The sequence below is a fragment of the Phaethon lepturus genome, unplaced genomic scaffold, assembly GCF_000687285.1.
Source record: "Phaethon lepturus isolate BGI_N335 unplaced genomic scaffold, ASM68728v1 scaffold54809, whole genome shotgun sequence".
NCBI classification, from domain to species: domain Eukaryota; kingdom Metazoa; phylum Chordata; class Aves; order Phaethontiformes; family Phaethontidae; genus Phaethon; species Phaethon lepturus.
In genome coordinates, this window is record NW_010565145.1 from 1 (window position 1) to 9730 (window position 9730).

The following is a 9730-nucleotide window of genomic DNA, read 5'->3' on the forward strand; positions in this document are numbered from 1 at the left end:
GCAACCATCCAGCCAATTCCTCATCCACCCATGGTTGGGGGGGACCATGGCAAGGCCTTACAGAGGTCCAGGTAGACGACATCCGTAGCTCTTCCTTTGTCCACTGATGTAGTCACTCCATCACAGAAGGCCACTAGGTTGGTTAGGCAGGACTTGCCCTTGGTGAAGCCATGCTGGCTGTCTTGAATCATACATCACCCAATCCGACTTCGGTCTGGCTGCCATAGGGTGAACTGGAAAAGGAAGGACTGAAATAATTTCATAATTCAGGTCAGAGTCTCAGAATGAAGTGCAGGGGCTCCAGAAAGCAAGATCAGTGGTTTTGTAGCCCAGATATGTGAGTTTAACATCAATGGAGGTGAGTTCATTCTTTGTTTTCACCAAGAAGATGGAGCACTGCAGCGCAGTAACTAATTTTAGTTGCATTATTAGCCTTTCAGGTTCACAGATAACAAGAGTGCTTAAGGGAAACCAGGCGGCCATGTGTGGGGCTGATAGCTATAGAAACCCTTGTAATGACTGTGTTGATCAGAATATAAAAAATGTAAAGACCATTACAGATCGAAATATGGGGCTTCCTGATATTTTTTTCTTTTTGTTTATTTACTGAAGTTGCTGTAATGTGGTGGATATTGCCTGCACAAAAGAATACGTGCAGCCCAAGCATATCACACACCTCCAGAGATTGCAGTATATTAATAGATGTCATGATCTATACGTTTCTTCTCTCCATTGTAGATGTCAGCATAGTCTCAAAAATTGGTAATTTTTCATTTCTTAAACAATATTCTGAGGTCTCCAGTATAACTGAGACTGATACTAGTTAAAGAAAGAGTTCATGAATTACGTTAGGGTTAAATAAAAAATGGTTCTTACACGCTTACTGAGATGAACAGCTATGTATTTTTTATTACTCAGTCACTATTCGGTTAGTGAGAGCCCCACAAAGCCTGAGCCTTAGGCTCGGACCCCAGCGCTCCGGAGCAGGGCGGCTCAGCTGAGGTTTACAAAGTCCGGGGAGGGGAGGGGATGGCGTTTGACCAAGGTCTGCTGGCAGGGACCTGTGACTCCAGCTCTGGCAGGCCAGCCGGCCACCACACACTGCTCTCCTGGACTAGCAAGGAGGCAGCGCCGGGCAGCTGCCCCTGAGGGATCAAGAGGCGATGAGAAATGCCGGGGTGCCTGCAGGAGACATCGCAGGTCAGGACAAGGCACGGGAAATATTGCCTCAGTTCCAGACTGAACTCTGCCGCTGGATTGCCCTCTTCTAAACACGTGGAGGCCAGCGTTGCTACAGTTCATAGCCCATTTCTTATCCCTTCTGCTCATGAGCCTGGACACCATAAGCTGCTTATATCTGTTAATTCTTTCTGCTCCATGGCAAAGAGACCCTTAATGTAAGCTGTGGCACTAAGATGGATGTTGTGGAAGGAAAGGGGAATTGACCCATTTGTGATTCACAAGCGATTTGGGAAATCACAAAAGATTTATGTTGTCCATGAAGAACTTGCTAAACAGCATTATGTGAAGATTGCAATTATTTCGCTGCTGACTATGCTGCAGGACACCTTTTGTTACCCATGAGAATTTTTTATTTGAAGTAGAGCGTGAAATAGTCATGTGAAGACACGAGTGAATGCAAATTACCATTCGTCAGAAAAAGGGAAATTTAGTCATATATTTAGCAGTCATTTCCCCTTTTTTGGGAAATCCAAATACATATTTTTTTCTCCCTCTGTGTCTCTGTTTCTCTCATCCTCACACTACGGAAGGAAAGAAAGGTGGGTCTAAAATGTCATTTGGTTCTGACACAAATCTGATTGGGCAATGAGAGGCAAATTTCCGCTATGTGTTGAGCTAAACCCTATATAAGATCCTCATTAGCAATTTTCCATCTTACATCTTTTAATGAGAAGCTAATGGCTGAAAGACTGAAGAAACACAGGTGAGTGAATCTGATGGAACTTTGGGAATGAAAACCTCCCCAAACCCTTAGATTGTGTAGGGTTTATGGAGATTGCTAGATACTAAACCAAAGGGACCGGAAAGCTCTGAACAAAATAAAATAACCAAGTATTTTCATCAGGCAAAGGATCTAACGAGAGAGAAACTCCTCTGTTATGGGGTATTGCATGTGAACCATGGGGCTTCTTAATGCCACAGACAAAGCCACTAGCACCTAGTCCAGGTGTAGCTAAGAGGGGCTACAGCTCCGTGCTGATACCCTGGAAACCCTTGCAGATCTAGCGGTGGGGGAGATGACCTGCGGTTATGAAACAGTATTATTGAGCAAGAGGTTGGCTTTGTGGCATTGCAGAAATGACAATAAGCTGGAACTAGTTTATTATAGTCAAACTATCAGATGTCAGATAAATATAGCTACTAGAACAGGGGGGAATTTGGATTAAAAACACTTTATAGGATACACAAAAGATGCCTGAGGGTGGGTACCTATGAACGTGACTGTGTTGTATCGATAGAAATATGTTTTTGCTTTTGGATACAATTTGAAGTCAATGTCCAGTCATTTAATATTCATCCTATGGGACAATCATGGTGTTAGGCTAATGTTAAATGCATGCAATTTACATTTCTGTATGTAAAATGGAAATAGTATGTATCACGTGCATATGTGTACTGTATTGCACATAAAAACCTTACGTAGAGCATAAACCAGTGCTTATATATAGCATGTTTTATATATTTTTTCCTGTGGTACCTTGAGATAATCAGTCAACGGAGTAGCAGCAGCCAAACCTCGTGGCAGACTAGAAAGCATGCGGTGATGTACGCAGAAGCTGCCTTGCCCATGCCAGGCCAAGACAGACAACAACTCATGAATGACTGGCAGCGGGTAGTGTCACCTGATCTGATTTTTAGGACAAGTTGTTCAGGGTTTTCCTCATCTTTTTTTAGCACAGGTGGTAATAATGCCCACCCTGAAAACTCACTGGCTCACCAACAGCAAGGCTGGCGTGCATGCCATGGGAGTCAAAGTTTTTTGTCCCAGGAGAAACGTTTGTTGGAGGCTTTGAAAGCTTGGCTCTGGTTATAGCAGGAAGCTTGCCTGCAGCCTGATCTATGCTAGCTGGCCTGCTTTGGTAGCCATAGCAGGGAAGGTAAAGTGACACAGGACTTAATGAGGGCTGTACAACCCTGGGAGACACCTGAAGTGACTGCTTAAGAGAGCTAAAGTCTGTTCTGCTGCATCTTTGCTCCTGCGTTCGCCCAAGCTACTATACTACAGCTAACTTGAAGCTGCTGACCTGTGCCTCTGCCACATCTTACTGCAAAATAAGCAGAGCTAGATTTTTCCGCCCGTAGCTGTTGCACTAAAAAGCTGTGGGGGGACAGCAGCATCTTGTGGCATGTTGTCTGCATCTCCTGGAGTGAAAGGAAAGGGACGGAGTGACGTGCTTGTGCCACGCCAGATGCTCTTGTGCCGCAAGTCAGCCCCCGTAAACAGGGGATGAAGAAGCCTTTCTGCTCACTAAGGGTGAATGAACCAAACCTCACCAGGAAAAAAAAAGAGCAGTTAACCCTTAAGTTAATGTTGAGTATTTTCATTGTATCTTCTGTCTTGTAATAAACTTCCTTGCAGGTTTCAAGACACTTCCCCTCAGTCTTCTTCCGATTTCCTCTGGGAAAAAATGCGTGGGCTCTTCTTTGTCCTGGTGACGTTCACAGCGGGCACCTCTGCTTTCAGACTCCAGCAAGTCAAAAGCACAGGTAAGGGCATGCTTCCTTTTTTTATTCTGTCTCCCTCTCCCTTATTTTTAATTGCCTGTCTGACAGTAATGTAAAAATATCTCTGATTTATATAGAAAACTGCCCAGATCACACCGTGTTTTTCAAACATTACTATGAACTGCATGGAGAACCTGTGGTTCTGAAATGCCCTTCCCCCAGATACAAACATTTGGATTTTTCTGCCTTGACCCCTAATATCACATGGTATAAAAATGGTTCAAAAACCATGATATCAGGAAGAGATGAAGATCCAAGAATGTGGGCAAAAGGAGATGCACTCTGGTTTTTGCCAGCGATGCTGGAAGACTCAGGAGTATATATCTGCACTAGAAGGTGGGTATTTAAAAGAAAATCCAGTGCACTAACAAGATGACTATAGCTAAAATACGTTAGCTTGATTATAAACCCCAGTTATGTTCAGAGCATGTCTAGATAAGATCATTTCCTCGCTGACTTTATTAGAGAAAAAAATGTGGAAAGTCAGAACTTAAATGCACCGTGTGTCTCCTATAGATACATACACTGAAATCTGGATAAATCGTGACGCAGTATTGCCATGCAGGCTACGATCTCACCAGAAAATAGTGTACGTGAGAGTTTGTTCTAGCTTATGTATAAGCCAGCCAGGGCTGCGGCAAGTGGGGACATGCTGCAGGCAGGGGACCCTGCAGAACCCAACCCTGGTGTTACGGGTCCACAGAAGCGAATAGCCTTCTTTGCACTTCAGTTCGCGTTACGGAGCGTATACCAAGGCTCTGGAGTGGCTTCCTTCCTCCCTCTTCTTTATCCCTGGTCTTTGCTTTTCTTCTGCTGCACATTTTAAACCAGAATTTGATTGCCTTGGTACTGCTGGAATATCTGTTATGAGACCTGATGTGTGTTTACTAGGCTGGTACCAGACTTGGGATACTGCAGTGGGTTGAGACTTGAGCCACTGCTTTTTTCAGCCTTACTGGTCATTTTTTTCTGCGTATCTGACAGCCCATTGTACAGTTTCAAAAGATGCACCAGGATCTTGATTTGTGGGAGACTGAGGAAGGCAAAAACGACCATCACCGCTAGGGCCTAAACTCCAGAAGATGTCCTGGGTCCTTGTCCCCTGCCAGCTCCTCCTTCCAGTCAGCCTCCCAATACACTCCTGGCAACTGGCACCTTGCTCTGGGTTCTGTAGTGGAAAACATATCTATTCATCCCTGGAGCTGCCTGTGTAGGGCACAGTTTCCTTGCTGGCAGGACATACCTCATGAGTGATGTACGTCAACAGTAGAAGAGATGGACAGGAAGAACTCAAATTAATAAATCACGCTCAGCATATTGGGTTGGCTTTTCTACATGTCTCAGCAGGGATTGCAGTGGTGGGGTAGAAGAGAAGACTTGGACAGTGAGGCCAGAATAACACAAGGTTGCAAATACTGTCCTGGAGCAGAGTATTTGCCTGAGACCTTGAAGGGTGTGTTTTAATCCCCTTTCTGAACTATTCTGCCTTGGTTCCTCAACCTATAACACTGTGACAGTGTTACTGTTACTGTGAAACCTGTTTGAAAAAGGTATGCAAAAGCGAGTACATAGCTTCATCGCTAACATTATCACAGAATCACAGAATAGTTTGGGTTGGAAGGGACCTTTAAACGTCATCTGGTCGCATCCCCCTGCAACTAGATCAGGTTGCTCAGAGCCCCGTCCAACCTGGCCTTGAATGTCGCCAGCAATGGGACATCTACCACCTCTGGGCAACTCAGGCCAGTGTTTCACCACTCTCATTGGGAAAAATTTCTTCCTTATATCTAGTCAAAATCTACTCTCTTCTAGTTTAAAACCAGCACCCTTTGTCCTATCTCAACAAGACCTGCTAAAAAGTCTGTCCCCATCCTTCCTATATAAGCCCCCTTCAAGTACCGGAAAGCTGCAGTAAGGTCTCCCTGGGGCCTTCTCTTCTCCAGGCTGAACAACCCCAGCTCTCCCAGCCTGTCCTCACAGGAGAGGTGTTCCAGCCCTCTGATCATTTTTGAGGCACTCCTCTGGACCTGCTCTGACAGGTCCATTATTACAAGATTTAAAAAGTACAAAAAATTGTATTTCCTTTGCAAATCTTCCCACCAGATTTTTTTCAACACTCTGTAAAATGGGAGTAGAAGCAAATTATCACAGATCTCTGTTTCTGCTGAGGAAGTATTTTGGACTTAGGTGTCCGACCTGGAGGTGACAGCCAGTCACAGTGCTCTAGCGTTAGTACAAGTCCATCTACCAGCAGCCCCCAGATGCTCTCCAGCGGGTCGCAGCCTGGACCCCGTGGCTTTGCTGGCCCCTGCAAGGGTCAGGTACTGCCCTGGGTGTAGGCATCTTGGAGGCAGACTTTCAGTGCTTGGAAAACCCATAGTTTAAGCCGTTTGGTTCTCCTTGGGACTGGAAGCGATTGCCACTTGGGGTCAGAAAGAAAAGTTAAATATTGTAAAACTTTCAAAGCAGGGATGCCACCTTTTCTACGCAAAATAGTACGCACTCACAGAAATGCCTACTGGTTGTGCAATAGTAACTGCAGATGTATTTTAATGCATAATTAAAGCTTTTTGTTTCTTCCTTAGGTCCCAATCATTGGGATTTTCACAGTCAAAGCATCTTTCAAGGAAATAGTGGAGGGTTCATGATACACCTGCTATCTGGAATATGTCCACCTGTTTAGGTGGACATATTCCCCCTTCTTGCAAAATAAAAATTATGCTGTAGCCTAAGGGTGCACAGCAAACTTGGTGTACAAATAAGAAAAGAAAATCCTTAAACTCAGGGCAGACGTGTCAGCAACATGTTTAGGTTGTGCCAAAAAAAGAGTATCAGTGATTTTCCAGGACCCCTCCTGGTATGATCTCACTCTTGGCCTCTTAGAAATGGCTCAGGGGGGAAAACCAGGAGGAAACCAAGGGTGTCATTTAAGTTCCCCTTGTCCCCGCCGGGTGCTCACCTCTCCCCACTCTGTCTGCAGGAACTCCTCCTACTGCGCCGAGGTCTCCATCTACCTCACGGTTGTGGAGAAAACAGCTGCTCGGGAGATTGCATATCCCCAGGTCCTCTCCACTTTCACCTCTGGAAAGATCGTTTGCCCTGAACTGTGGGATTTTACACCAAATAGGACAAGCCTGGAGCTCAAGTGGTACAAGGTAGAACTTTCAACTCCTCTGTGCAAAGCCTAATCCCAACCCATTTGTAAAGGCGCATACATCTCCACTTTCTCTTTCCCCCTGAACATCGTGTTGGTAACGACATGAGCATTTTAACATCATAGCATAATACACTGGGAAATTTGGGGCAGGTGTATATATTGTAAGAAAGGTTGTCTGGAGTGGACTCAGCACAGGGTGAAGTGCTCCGCCTGTTAGATGCTCTCACAGGCAGTGTAACTGTCTTTAAGGTTACATTACCTACCCTGACTCCAGGGTTTGCCACTTCAGGTTAGGCCCTTCTCTTTGGCTTCTTTTTATGGCCCCTCTAGTGAATCCCATAAAGTAGGACCTGCCAGTGATGCTTCCCTCGTGTGAGCTCTTCAGATGGGATAGGTTTCATTAACCAACGGGAATACAGCATTTGGGGGTAGAGAATCCATCACACAAAGCTCATCGTGGTCTTTTGCCTAACCTGCCAGTCCGTGATTTTTCAAGTTGGCAAGCCTGTTTTGCCTGTAAGGTCAATTGTCCATCATCTTCAGCTGTCCAGTCTTGTACTGGACAGCATGTGATTCTTCTTACCTTTTCATAATACCTTAGTTTAGCTTTTATTTACATCCCTGCTGTGACTGTATGCTCTGCCCTGTGCAGCTGTCATTCTTACCATAGGATGCAATACCCGGGCTGGCTTCATACAGCAGTGCCTATGTTGTGATTGGTACCATACCAGCAAGATGTGTCTGCTCAGGCTTCCCTTCAGAAGCAGGCTGTAACTCACTTTTAGCTAAGTTAAAGCCTCCCCAATGTGGTTCACGCTACAGTTGTCAGAAACAGCTAGCCTGCCTTCATGGAGAAAGAGCAGCAGCATTGCTCCCAGCATGGCTCCAACCGATGTACGAACAGAGCGTTAGTGATACCAGTGTTAATGATACAGAGCAGGTATTTATCACGGTTTATGAGATCATGTAGGGTAAGGAATCACAGAATCACAGAATCACAGAATCACTAAGGTTGGAAAGGACCTTCAAGATCATCAAGTCCAACCATTAATCCAGCGCCACTGTGTTCCCTAAACCATCTCTTGAAACGCCACATCCACTTGTTTTTTGAACACTTCCAGAGATGGCGACTCCACCCCCTCCCTGGGCAGCCTGTTCCAATGCCTGACCACCCTCTCGGTGAAGAAATTTTTCCTAATATCCAATCTAAACCTCCCCTGGTGCAACTTGAGGCCATTTCCTCTCATCCTATCGCTGGTTAATTGGGAGAAGAGACCAACACCCACCTCACCACAACCCCCTTTCAGGTACTTGTAGAGAGCGATAAGGTCTCCTCTCAGCCTCCTCTTCTCCAGACTGAACAACCCCAGTTCCCTCAGCCGCTCCTCATAAGACTTGTGCTCCAGACCCCTCACCAGTTTCGTTGCCCTTCTCTGGACACGCTCCAGCACCTCAACGTCCTTCTTGTAGTGAGGGGCCCAAAACTGAACACAGGATTCGAGGTGCAGCCTCACCAGTGCCGAGTACAGGGGCACGATCACTTCCCTACTCCTGCTGGCCACACTATTCCTGATACAGGCCAGGACGCTGTTGGCCTTCTTGGCTGCCAACGAGCACCCCCAGGTCCTTTTCTGCTGGGCAGCTCTCCAGCCACCCCTCCCCAAGCCTGTAGTGTTGCATGGGGTTGTTGTGACCCAAGTACAAGACCCTGCACTTGGCCTTATTAAACCTCATACAGTTGACCTCGGCCCATTGATCCAGCCTGTCCAGATCCCTCTGCAGAGCCCTCCTACCCTCCAGCGTGATTACTAAAATGTATTTGTCTTCAAAAATGCCTTAGAATATTGCTCTTATGAGGTCATGTATGGAAAGTAGTAGCGTTGTGAAAACCTTCATGGTTACCAAAATGGTTTTTTTCTTAGAAGAATGTCTTAGATGATTACTCTTAAGTGAACTCAGGGAAGGCCTATTACATCTTTTCCATCTTAAAATGTGCACTTTGTTGAAGAACTATACAAACACATTACATATAGATTAAAATAGTGATTCTTCACACTTCATATAGGGCCTCAGAGCATTTTAGAGACAGACACACATTTGAAGAACTTGCCCTCTGGTGGGAAAGTGGAACTGCTCAGATTTCACAGTGATAAGAGAACTTTTAATAACAGAGAGCCAGGGATAAGCCGTTTTGGCTGGGAGTTACACAGGGCGCAGCCACCCCTATCTGAGCCCTAACACCAGCTGCCGTCCTTTCTGCAGGATGCTCTGCCTTTGGAAGACGCCAGTGAAAAATTTGTCATTCTGAAAGGTTCGACTTCTCTGATCATGACTTCTGTGCTACCAACAGACGCTGGCTTTTACACCTGCAAGATGGCATTTCCATATGAAGGTGTAAAGTATGAAATCACCAGAACAATTCAGCTGGAGACTGTTGGTAAATACCGACCCCTTAAAACGTTACGGCACGCAAGAAAATCTTTTCTTTGTTAATGAAACTCGGGAGAGGAGCTCACGCTCGGCCTCTCAGCACTGCCAAGGAAAGGGGGACGCCATGGGTGCTGGCTTTGGCACTGGCGGGTTTCCCACAGCCCCCGGCAGGGCTGGGGTCACCCCCGTGCCTGGCTTCCAGCAGGTTTGCGGGGGGCAGAACGTGATGTTGCAAGTGCCTGTGGCTGTTAAGCCGAATAATTTATGTCTTGGGGGAGGATCACTGCACATGACTTCAGAGGGCTTAGGAAATACAACACTTAACACTCGCTCAGGATGGGGGAACGACGCTATTTCGCAAACGGGTGAAAACGGCTCGCCCCGCCGCGGGGGGGC

At 46.1% G+C, this 9730-nt stretch overlaps 1 protein-coding gene across 1 annotated transcript; it reads left to right on the forward strand.

Annotated features, from left to right (window-relative positions):
* Positions 1–3601: 3601 nt before the first annotated feature.
* LOC104615484 (interleukin-1 receptor type 2-like) lies at positions 3602–9341 on the forward strand (the record flags this gene model as incomplete). The annotated part of the gene is made up of 4 exons (XM_010295083.1): positions 3602–3729; positions 3825–4083; positions 6728–6902; positions 9167–9341. Coding segments are annotated over 4 exons (737 nt in total), but the record flags the coding sequence as incomplete, so codon positions are not given.
* Between the last annotated feature and the right edge of the window lie 389 nt (positions 9342–9730).